Source organism: Papaver somniferum, chromosome 1 (assembly GCF_003573695.1).
Source record: "Papaver somniferum cultivar HN1 chromosome 1, ASM357369v1, whole genome shotgun sequence".
Lineage (NCBI taxonomy): Eukaryota > Viridiplantae > Streptophyta > Magnoliopsida > Ranunculales > Papaveraceae > Papaver > Papaver somniferum.
Window position 1 is genome coordinate 226,684,609 of NC_039358.1, and position 12,639 is coordinate 226,697,247.

The 12,639-nt window shown below is 35.4% G+C and overlaps 1 protein-coding gene across 1 annotated transcript; it reads left to right on the top strand.

Annotated features, from left to right (window-relative positions):
• The first annotated feature begins 526 nt into the window (after nucleotides 1-526).
• Nucleotides 527-8,618, top strand: LOC113317799 (zinc finger protein ZPR1-like). The gene is made up of 16 exons (XM_026565931.1): nucleotides 527-816; nucleotides 1,055-1,099; nucleotides 1,203-1,243; nucleotides 1,398-1,479; nucleotides 1,799-1,843; nucleotides 2,739-2,795; nucleotides 3,373-3,432; nucleotides 3,522-3,649; nucleotides 4,410-4,674; nucleotides 4,765-4,831; nucleotides 5,305-5,375; nucleotides 5,479-5,568; nucleotides 6,595-6,703; nucleotides 7,064-7,158; nucleotides 7,569-7,674; nucleotides 8,199-8,618. The coding sequence occupies exons 1-16, from the start codon at nucleotides 688-690 to the stop codon at nucleotides 8,330-8,332; spliced, it is 1,524 nt and encodes a 507-aa protein (XP_026421716.1). The 5' UTR covers nucleotides 527-687; the 3' UTR covers nucleotides 8,333-8,618.
• Nucleotides 8,619-12,639: the final 4,021 nt, after the last annotated feature.

Here is a 12,639-nt window from a genome sequence, read left to right on the forward strand (position 1 = left end):
GAAACTCTTTAGCTTTTACGTTTTCAAAGACCCTATTTTTGGGGCTTTACTGCCTCCCAAACATACACGGCCCAATATTAGACGTTGTTGTAATTTTTATGAAACAAGAATGACAGAAGAGATTTGAAGGTGAAGGTGAGAGAGATCTAAAACTCGCTAACCAAGCATCTAAACCCACTATACCACGTCCTCTTTGATGACTAATGTTGTATACATTATTAATATCATCATACTAGGTTTATTTTTTCTTTAAATAACTCACACATATGCATAAAAATTAATTTATGACCTTATAAATACTAATTATTTATTATATATAGATACTGAATTTTTAGAGCTTAACTCATATTTATAAATCGAATTATACACGTACGTATGCCGTTCCGAATTACTGACGAATCACGTTCCGCTGACTGAATTTGGATTTCACAGAACCATATAATACTCATACGTTTGCCGAATCCGAATTGCTAACTAGGGGGCCACGAGCTCTAAATAGAGAACCCGAATAAAATCCATTGCTCTTTCTCTGGACTCTAGAGTCTTCTTGCCGCCCCTTTCTCTAGAGTTTTCTCTCGTCTACAAAAACCCTAATTTGTTAAACCTAATTTTCATCTCCAAATTCAAATTTCAAAATCTAAAACCTCTTAAGCCCTGAAAGGAATCATATTGAAAAAGTGATAAAGAATGAGTTCAAGTAATAATCCAATTCCTATAACTGATGTAAGATCTGCAGTTGAAGCTGTTTCTGCTGAAGATGATTCACAAACACCCCTTCATCAGATTGAAAGTCTTTGTATGCGTTGCCATGAAAATGTTAGATTTTTCCAGAAACCATTCTTTTAATTTTCTGTTCTTCAATTCTGAACGTGTTTTAATTGAACGTTTCATTAAATTTTCATGAAATTTCATCATAAAGGTGTAAACTTTCTGTAAAATTTCAATAAAGGTGGAAAATTTTCCATTGGTTATGCTATTTAGTTTTGTTTGTAATTAGGGTTTTAGACATAATCATGATATTGATTTTTTTTTGTCTGTGTTAATTTCTTAACAGGGTATGACAAGCATACTATTAACGCGGATTCCTAACTTTCGAGAGGTATGTTGAAGAAAAGGAACAAACTTTTATGATTTACTGAAGATATAGACTTGGCTAAGAACAATTTTTAAGTACAATTAACTTATCTATGTGTTGATTTCAGGTAGTGTTGATGGCTTTTGAATGCCTACATTGTCACGAGAGGTAGTTCTCTAAATTATATAATTTGTACATTCAATCAGCTTTGTGGAAAGCTGTTTTAACTACGGGTTTTGGACCTTTTGGTACTATTGATATTGAAGGGCGTAATTGTTTACTTGGATTTTGTATTTTCTTAATTGATGAACTATGCTTTTAGGAACAACGAGGTTCAGTTTGCTGGTCAGCTCCAACCTAAAGGGTGTTCTTATTGTCTCAAGGTCCCGGCGGGTGATCAGAAGGTATGCCACCTCAAACAAAAATATCGATCTTGCTGGAGCTGGATTATACCACTTGTTGCATCTATGTTATTTTTGTCTATCCATTCCAAAGTAGATATTGGCTAGTGAATATTTGGAGAGTAGTGTTTGAGAACTTTTTGCTTTGTTCTACATGGTGTTGCACATGCGATGAAAGCTTTATCTATTAGTTTTATTTTTATTTTTTAATAAGCATGTGTCTGAGATTTATACATAACCTAGAAGGTTGCTTTAGTATAATTTTTGCGAATGGGTTTGTTCTTATGGAAGGTTAATACAATTGGTTGCATTCTTTATGCAGATGCTCAACCGGCAGGTGGTCAAATCTGATTCAGCCACCATCAAGGTACTTTATGAATTGCCAAATTATCTTTCACGTCGGTTGAGTTTCTTAGGCAACATTTTGCACTTAGTTATGAGACGGTATGTAAACTCATGAATACATATTAGAGTCTGTAAGTGTCTTTGGATAGGTAAACCATAAACAAGTGACATGCCTACATAAATGGTTACACACGAAGGTCAAATTTCCAAAACTGGGATGCGGGAAATCAGTTGCTGATGATTTGACATGATTGTTAATAGGCAACATGTCTTCTTCCATTGGTCATTCTGTTTTGGGATAATGATAGCTCAGCTGGTAGAGCAGAGGACTAAATATCCTCGTGTCACCAGTTCAAATCTGGTTCCTGACATGTGGCTCACAATACTCAAGCAAATACAATATGGCTTGCTGATCTAATCCAATGAATAATGTCACTAGTCTAGCTATGAACCTGAGATCTGTTTTTATGCATACGCATGAGTTGTGGTACATGAACGAGCCAGTTTGGAGATGCTGCTTAGCCAATTTTACTGCCTTAAATGCCCTTCCTATATTAACACAGTTCTATGTTTCTCATTGTGCTGTTAGGTAGTTCTGGTTGAAACATGAAGTTAAATTATCTGATGACACAGTGAGGTGGGTAACTTGCCTTAGCTCCACAAAAACACGTAGAACTTTGGAGATTTTAAAAAAGACCAATATTTAGGATTCTAGAGATGCACTTGCAATTGCTATTGCAAAGCACTATTAACACTTAAGAAATCGGAAGCTTCTTTTTTTCAATCAGATGAGCCAGGATCAAGCCAATGTAATGATATGGTTTTGTTCTTTCTTTTGGTACCACTCTGTAGAACTTCTTTTTATTTTGCCATGCAATTCTCCCAACTCTGTTGTGTTTTTTTATTTTCATTTGCAGATACCAGAACTGGATTTTGAAATTCCAACAGAAGCTCAACGTGGTACATTGTCAACGGTAGATCTTTTTCATCCTGATATGTAGTTATCTTTTTTTTTTTTGAACAATTTTTTGTGGTTATCAAATATTTTTCTTATATTTTACTAGTTTCTGACACAAGAACAAGTTTGATTCTAAAAAACTAGAGTGATCATCTCTAACATATACTCTGTAGATTGGAATACATATGGAATGTAATAATCTGTAGTCCAACAAATGCTGGAGAGTGGAGAAGAAGTGATTGAAATACCACTCATACAAAGATTTTGTCCTATAGTTCTGTTTCGTGTATTCAGTTGTTTATAGATTTGCGTTAATACTAAATACATATCCTTGAAGATTCTTCGTTCTAGTTTCTGATAGATTGGAATCCCCAAAAGATTCCTACGAATTCCTTTTGGGGACTCGCTAAGGTGTTTTACGAAGAATATCCCTTGTAGTGTGGAACTGTTTTTAATCCAAGTTAAGGCACTTAGAGTTCTTTAGGTTGATTATCATCAAAATAAAACCGATTTTTCTTGCTGAGCTTGTTTGTCCGTGACTTGGTGTAGGGTTTCCCCACTTTGCCGTGCACTAATTTATGGTATTCTTCCAGGTTGAGGGCGTATTGTTGCGAGCTGTCAACGAATTGGAAGCCCTTCAAGATGAACGAAAGGTGCATTGATTTGAGAAAACCTATTCCTGTGATGGAACCTAATATCTTCATTTAGACAGCTACTTAATCTTTTGTTTCTTATTTCTCAGAGAGTGGATCCTGAGACAGCTGAAGCTCTAGATCATTTTTTAGTGAAATTGAATTCCTGTGCAAAGGGAGATGTATCCTTCACCTTCATTCTTGACGATCCATCGGGAAACAGCTTCATCGAGAACCCGTAAGATATTGCTTTTGGTTGAATTATCACTTTAGTTCTTTCGATCATTGATTTTTTTTTTAATTTTTTTCAATTTTCTTTTAAACATTTTGATGAGTTCTCTGTTCTGAGTTTGACTTGTCAAAGCATGGAAATTTCTTACATGCCATTTGTTACTAGGTCTAGTTGACGATTGTGTGTATTGGTTTCATTTGGTTGATTTTCTTGTGATATAGTATGACCCCCACACATGTCAAGGGATTATGACTGCACCTGGTAATTTTTGGGTGGAAAAACTGAAATGCGTTGAACGCCACCCTTTTTGTGTTTGAAGTGACGATATTTTTCACAATCAAACATTCATGAAGCTTTCTAATTGAATCAAACCTTTTGTTTTGGAGGAATGGTGAAACAATAGGCCTCATAACTCATGACTGATAGTAATTATTGATATGTTGAACAACTGAATTGGTGTTAATGCCAAGTGTTGTCTAGCGGCAGCTGTAAGGTGTGGGGATTTAGACTAGTGTCCTGATTTGACACTTAATGATTGCTTACGCTGAATAATATTTAGGGAATCCTGAATCCTTTCTGATACTCAGTTCAGTCTTCATAAGATCATTTTGTACTTTGTAGTTGAGGTTTAAATTGTCAATTGTCAAATTTCATAGGCCTTGGTAATTGTTTGTTTTTGTCATAGTGGATGATAGTAAATATGGTTTTACAATCCTGAGTTTTCATCGTATTGGTCGAGTTGATGAATCTATTGATTTCTCTCTAGGTTTGCTCCATCTGTGGACCCATCGTTGACCCTTAAGTTTTATGAGAGGACTGATGAGCAGCAAGCTATGTTGGGTTTTGTTGTCGACCCATCTTCAGAAGGTCAGACTGGAAGTAATGCATCACAAGGAGAAAGTAATGGTCCTGATGGAACAACAAAAGTGCCACACGGGTCAGTTGGAGCTGTAGCCTTTCAACGGTCTATCGCTCAGGGTAACAGTGAGAATTTTGCTGCATCCTTATTTAGGTATTCAACACCAGATGAGGTAAGTCAAATTTGTAAAAGTGATTTTGGTGCTGTTTCAAATTTTAGATTGCTTGTTCACTGCTAAGTGCCACACACTTTTCTTGGACAGGTAATGACATTTCCATCGACTTGCGGATCTTGTGCTATCCCTTGTGAAACCCGAATGTTTGTCTTCAGTATCCTTTTTTAATCTGCTATTGTTTTGTTTCTATTTGTTTTTTCTATAAATGACAATTGTTTTGGAGAGTGCTGCCTGATTGCGATTTGTCATGGGAATTGATTTCGCGGACACTTTCGACAACTTCCTTTTCCAGTTATGTTTTGGCTAAAGCTTAAATCTATATTTTAGAAGAGAGCTTCATCAATAAAATTGATTGTATTTTTGCATTTTGTTCTAGTCTGCCTTTTGTGCTAGGAACTAGCTATTAGACCAGTTTCTGGCACACAAAACTCCATTAAAGCAATGATAGGTGCAGGAGTAATATCAAATCCCACATTCACTAGTGGCTATATTTTTTTTCAAGCTCATGGTGTCATTTTAAGAATCTCAGGCGAAACCTTTTTGTTAAAATTAATCATGTTATTTCTCTATATGAAACCGAAAATGGATACTCGATTTGCTTTTCAGTAGATCCTTAACATGATTCAGATATCCCATACTTCCAACAAGTGATCATCATGGCATCAACTTGTGACGGTTGCGGTTACCGAAATTCAGAGGTTGGTTTGTTTCTAAAATAGGCTTTTATTTCAGCATTTTTTTCTAATCAGTTAATTATCACGTTTTTTATTTTTATTTATTTATTTTGTGTTTTTGCAACAGCTGAAAGCTGGTGGCCACGTCCCTGAAAAAGGAAAGAAGATAACAGTTCTTGTTAAGAACCAGGCTGACCTAAGCCGTGACGTGATAAAGGTCTGAGTTCTGTCTATCTGCTCGATTGCTTTGTACATAATAGCAACCTTAAAAATTTATAACTTGTGTGGTTAAGAGATACAAGTTGATAAATGCTTTTACTTTTTGTCATCCAATTGTTCTTATGAATTTATCTTCTACGTTTTGCATGTTAGCAATTCAGCTCCCTACCATGATTACGTTAGACTTAAACACGGCTATTGTTAAAGCTGTTTTACTTGATGCTTAATCAAATTTAATAGATATTATTGTTCTACAACTTCGGTTAAACTACAAGGATGACAGTACAAACAGATCATACCTTCAGAGATGGAATTGTTTAGAAAAATAGTTTTATTCCTACTGAGTTTACAACTTGGACTCTCAAATTGATTTGAATACAGGCTTTGAAGGTTTCAAGTTGGTCCTCTTGAGCTAGAAGAGAGTCCATGTCATGCTTCATCAGACATGCATGTTTCCTTCGATGTTATGATCTCAAGTTCGAGAGACACTTCTCTGTAGACTTAGATGGACATGTATGTCACTGCCCGGTGTCATTTACCTACTTTCGATGTGATGTAGCATTGGCCACATATAAACTTTGGTGCACGACTAAATACTTTTGTTGCACTGTTTTAGTTGAGATTGTTACTTACACGGTTTTACACAAACTAATCTTGATTTGTTGCTAATCCATAAAAAGCCAATGTTGACTATTATCCCAGGAGATATTAGGGATTTCTTGGTGCTGAGAAAGCTTATTTATTTTGGAGAACTGTTTCATACAATTTATATTTGTAGGATTTTTGTTGGTATCATTTGTTAGGTTTTTATGAATCTATCTTTTTTGTCTGATTAGATGTCTTAAGGACTAAATACTTGTACCGGTAGGTGTGGATGAGAACTTAATATCATGCTTTGAATTTTTATCAATTCTTAATAACAGAATGTTGTTTTGTTCTCTTAACTGAGTGGTTTCATGTGTTCTTGACCTTTAAACGTTGTTCTAGGCTAATTTTTTGAACTGGTTCATGTGGCATTTATCAGTCGGATCATGCAAGTGTGTCTGTGCCAGAGCTTGACTTGGAGTTGGGATGTGGCACATTAGGTGGACTTGTGACAACAATCGAAGGATTGATAACAAAAATTTGTGAAAGTAATTCGTAACTCTTCTTTTTGTTAATCTGGTGCCTTTATTTGATTTGTTTATTAAGTTTATGGGTCAGTTTTAGCACCAACCTGCATTTGTCTTTTGGTACTTGATTGATTGCATATGTGATAATGGTTAAAGGGTTAAGTTATCTGTAGCTATTGTCTTGGCCATGAAGGTGCACATGAGAACTGTTATACTATCACAAAACGAGGGACCAAAGCTCTTGGGCTTTTTGCACATTTTAGCATCTGGATGGATTTAAATCTGCAATTGTAGCGTCTTAAATTTTGAAACCAGTAGTCTCGACTCTTGGACAGCCTGTACTAACTATTACATTTGGTTGAATGTGTCATCTTGTCGCAGATCTTGACTGTGTACAGGGATTTAGCTGTGGTGGCGATAGTTCTGATCCATGGACAAAAACCAAGTGGCAAGAATTTAGTGAAAGGCTACGCAAGGTGAATTGTTGTAATTGCTGTTCTATGATTTCGGTTTTAAACCATGCAAGTATATATGATCTTCTTCAAGTATTTAGAAATAACAAGTTCATGTTCTGAACTTGAAGCTCACATAATTCCATCCATAATTTGTATACTAGGCACTTTCTGTTAAAGCCTACCTTATGACACATACGATGTAGAACCGACAGGGCGTACTTTTTTTTTTGGCCACAACACTGGTACATATGTGATGTATCAGATGCGGCAGTAGGCACTTGTTTTTGTTTTGTATTCATGCCTTATATCAGCGTCAGACACTAGATACGAGCAGTGCAGTAGTTGCTTTATAGATTATATCTTTTATATATATTTCCCCTTCTTGGCTAGTTTTCTCTTTTTGTATTAAATTATGTGCTCATTATTAACAGCTTCTGAATGTGGAGGAGCCTTGGACTTTAATCCTTGATGATGGGTTGGCACGATCATTTGTATCGCCAGTTACAGAGGTCATTGAAGATGATCATCAGCTAATCTGTATGCTTCTTTCTCCTACCTTCATGCCTCTTTCTGTTCCTTGTACTTGTTTATTGTTCGGTTAACCTGGAAATTGTGGTTGGCCTGAGCAGAGAATATATACATTATAAAAAACATATGTATTCTGGGGTTGCCAATTGATTACGGTGGGTGGTTTCATTAACTTCTGGCTGGTGTGTGTTAGTGAGTTTAATTTCTGCTCCGTGTCATGAACAGAATTCACTAGGTGGAGTGGGCATTTGTTTTCGAAGACAAATAAAAATAAACTGACCTGATCACCAAACAACCACACAACGGGATTGTTATTGGTGTCCTGTGTTTTTCCTATCCTCGTATGAGTGGGAGGACACCATATGAACTTACACGATTTTGAGAAGCTTGTGGGGTGTGGGTCATTGCTTTATAATTGTTGTAAATATTACTATGTTGCCTCTGATTTTTTTGTGTTTTAGCTGCACAGAGATGGTAAATTTTCTGTTCTAATTATGCTGTACTAAGTCTATCATTTTTTGTTGTGAATGTAGTTGAGGAGTACGAGAGAACATGGGCACAAAATGAAGAGTTAGGCCTGAATGATATAGATACTTCGTTAGCCGATATGTATTACGACAATAATCCTACTACTACTGCTACCAACGCCCCATCAAAGATAAACTAAGATCGGTCGTGCTCATTGAAGTATCTTCTTGTTGCATAGTTGGAAAAAGCCCTTGCATTTTTGATCAGCAACTGGCTTTGTAGTGCTTGTGATAGTTTTATATTTTCTGCTTAAGCTGTTTACGAATGTATTCATCACCGAGCAGTATCTGTAACATGTTAGTTTAATATTACGTTTCTGTTTTTTCTCAGATCGAGGTACAGCCAATATAAACAAATATTACTCAGGGAAGCTTTCCCATTGTTCACTGCAGCCACATGAAGAAAATTTCCTTCATTGTGTACTAGTTTCCAGCAATCTGGACTGTTTCAGATCACAATTTCTATCACAGCTGTTCCACTTTTAAGAGCAACACCGGCAGCATTATCCTAGATAAGTTTAGCAACTATCCCTACTTGTCAAGCTTCTTGACCAACAGATTCCAGCATGATCCAAGATAAGATTACAATTGCATGCATGGCATAAAACTAGACATAGCTGGTGTTCCAAAACTAGGCAAACCTCCAATCATAACAGCAACTTGTGATATTCAATTTAGTGAGAAACAGGAAAAGAAGATTATTATATATAAGTAGATACTTCAAATGATTCGAATTACAGAACAAACTTTTTTCACTTCAAATTCTCAGTTAAATATTGTTTTATAACACCAATAAACAAGATGCCACCAGTAACATTTTTTAAGCAATTGAAACGGGTCAGGATCATTGTTTTAATTTAACTCGAATCTTTATCATCATTTGCTTTCAACCATTTTAGTATCTTGTGGATCACAAAGAAAAACAAAACAAAGAAGAAGCAACCAACAATACAAACGGGAATTGCAAGCCCAGGTAAGTGGTCCGTCACTGTATAGCTTCCCGTCACAAATGCCACCATCATTGCGAGGATGGCAAGCAGATTGCAGAAAATCGTCACGTAAAGTAGGTTTTCACTCCTGTATGCATTCAGGATAAGTTGGTATTCAATGCTGTATGCAGGGTTATCTGGCTCCATCGATATCATTTTTCCCACAAATTGGATTAAAATAGCCAGAGCAGAGAGAACCATGGCCAAACTGTTAGAAACTATAAACACGATGAAAGATGGTTTTTTAGCTAATACAGCCATGCCTTTGTGCTTTCCATCGCTGTTGTAGCCTCCAGGCAATGTAAAATTAGATGCAAATGCAACAGTTGCTATGAGTGCTGACACCACCACAAGGGTTTGGTTATAGTACTCCATCTGTTCTCTCCTCATTCTCTCTTTTTCTTTATCCTCAGCTGCCTCTTGTGCTTCAGTTTTCTCAGCAGCTTTTCTATCTCTGACACTCTAGTTTCAAAGTTCTTATTAGTGATTAAATCTTGTTAGGAAACGATACCAAAACTAAAGCAAGATACAAAAAAACCTAGTACATCTGTAAATACATAATCTTAAACGAGTACCTATAGGCTATATCTCACTAAAGCCACATTTATAATACGTTAGTATAAGATACAGCATATTAACTAGTTTTACTCACTAGGACTCGAGAACTGACTTGAAATCACAGTGTTCAAGTTATCGCAGAAGAATTAAACTCTGGTTAAGTTCAAGGTTTGAAGAATGGAAACACTGTTCTCTAAACTAATGTTTGTTGTTTGTAGGATTCGTACTAAGAAAGTCAAGCGCCATTATCATCGTTCTTATACCACCTCTTTAAATACAACGGAAATCAAATAATATCGATTTAAGTTTCACAAAATTGGTTAAAAAGACCAAAATCAAAAGTTTCTGGGTGAAAAAGATTTGTACATTTTGATACTGTTTAAATGGACAAAAATTAAAAAGATACTGTTCAAATGGACAAAAATATAAAAATAGCCAGGATGTAACCAGTTTCATCCTACCTATTTTCAAATATTTTTTCTTATTTTTAATTTATATCAGGATGCATCCAGTTTCATCCTTGTTATTTTTTAAGTTTAAGCAGCGATGAATCCAGTTTCATCCTTTCTATTTCTTTTTTGTCCATTTCACCAATAATAATTTTTACTCGTCCATTTGAACCATGTTTTAAAATTTTTTGGACAAATGACCCATTTTCTGTTTAAGTTTTTTGCAATAAAAAAACATTAATACGTATAGTACACCTTTTAACTTTATGGATCTTTCTACTACACAGACCGTGTAGAAAAACAAGGCAAATACCGTCCCCTTAATGTAACTTTATGAGAAGGGTGAAAAAATCTTGATGATGTCATGTGCTTGTTGCCTTAATTCCAAATACTAGGGACTTTAGAGCCACTGCAATGGTACGACTAAACTCAAAGATCAAAGACCAAAAAAAAAAGACTAAATATGAGTTTAATCTGTATTGTGACGTTATGGGGAGAAGACCAAATTTGGTCGCGCGTAAAACAATTTTACGCATGAAGACGGGCGGAAGTATTAGTTACGTTTCATTTCTGCGCGGAATTATAAATTACGTTTCAAACGGGCGTAAATATAAATGACGTCTGTTATCGAGCGTAAATATAAATTACGTTTCGTATGGGGCGGAATCTTAAATTCCGCCCGTTGATCAGACGGATTCCAAATGACCGCTCGAAGAAACGTAAAAATAAATTCCGCCCGAGTTAAACACGGTCACACAACACGTGTGAGATCAGACGGGCGAACATCTGGTGTCCGCGTGATGAATTGTACGGACGAACATCTGCTGTCCGCGTGATGAATTTGTCAGGCGTAAAATATTTTTACGCCTGAGACGGGCGTATCCAAAATTTCCGCCCATTACGTTTTCATTAGGGCGTACTCTTCCCCTGTCCGTCTGATGAAATCGGGCGTACTCTTAAGCAACCGCCCCTTCCACAAATACCGCCTCTCCTTCCCAACCACAACCCATCTCTTCTACACGATCCTTCTTCTTCTCAGTTCATATTCTTCCACAGTTCATATTCTTCTTCTCTTCACCGCCCCTCTTCAGTTCATATTCTTCTTCTCCATTCCCATCTACCAACCGCACAAAAACCCTAAAAACTCCACAAAAACCCTAAAAACTCCATTATAAGGTATGTATTTTCTACTTTCTTTATTCAATTTGTGTAATAATAATATCATGTATTGTATTTTTTGTTCGAATTTATTTAGGGTTTTTACGTTGAAAATTGAATCAGACTTTATTACTAATTGGATATTCATATTGGGTTAATCAAATCTTATTAAAATTGGGTTAATCACATCTTAATCCAATAGTATGTTAATGTTAATGTTATTACTTTTGTTACTGTTTCGGAATTTAATTTAATTTTTTGTTTTATTTAATAGTTATAAATATTAATAATTGGATAATTATTTTTTGTTAATTTAGTTACGTGATTTAATTTAATATATTTTTTTGTTAATTTAATTTCATAATTTAATTTATTTTTTTGTTAATTATAAATAGTTATAAATATAGTTAATTGGATAATTATTTTTTGTTAATTTAGTTACGTGATTTAATTTAATTTATCTTTTTGTTAATTTAGTTTCGTATTTTAATTGAATTTTTTGTTAATTATAAATAGTTATAAATATAGTTAATTGGATAATTATTTTTTTGGTTAAATTTATGTTTATGGAATTTTATGATGTTGAAATTTTGTTCGGTTAAATTTATGTCTATTATGGTTCGTGGATTGGTCTTTTAATTATGAAATTGTATTTAACATGTTTGTGCGTAGAATGAACAAGTTTATATCGAGGTTTAGTGGTCGCCAAAAGACCAACAAGAGACAAAAATCTACCGAAGCTGATTACAACTTAATCTCTACCGGTCAAATTGAGGAGGTCGACGTCCCGGGTTAGGGAGGTTTCCTATAGTGGAAGATGATAAGCCGCACGCTACTGAAGACATTACATTTTCAGACGCACCAACATTTAAGTTTAAACATCGTGGATGTCTGGCATCGGTAATTCATTATTATAAATTTATTTCAATACATTGTCCTAGAGTTAAATATTTGATTGAAAAAGCGGGGTGGGAAAAATTGTTGAACATAGAGTGTAGACGTTACCCAACATGCCGTTGTTGATTATATTGTTGAGAGGTTTTGGGATACAACCAACACGTTCCATTTTCCATTTGGTGAGATGGGGTTCACGCCATTAGATTGGGTCATGTTAACTGGACTGAGTATCGGTGATGGTTATGTAGTTCCGTATGATTCGAGCCTATACCAATTTGACTATGTCCGTGAGAAGATTTTTCCGGATATCACACAGGGAACAAGAGGCGCGTCGTGGATATCAAACTCAATTACAATTACATATTTAAGCTCATACTTCAAAGAAGATAAGTTGGT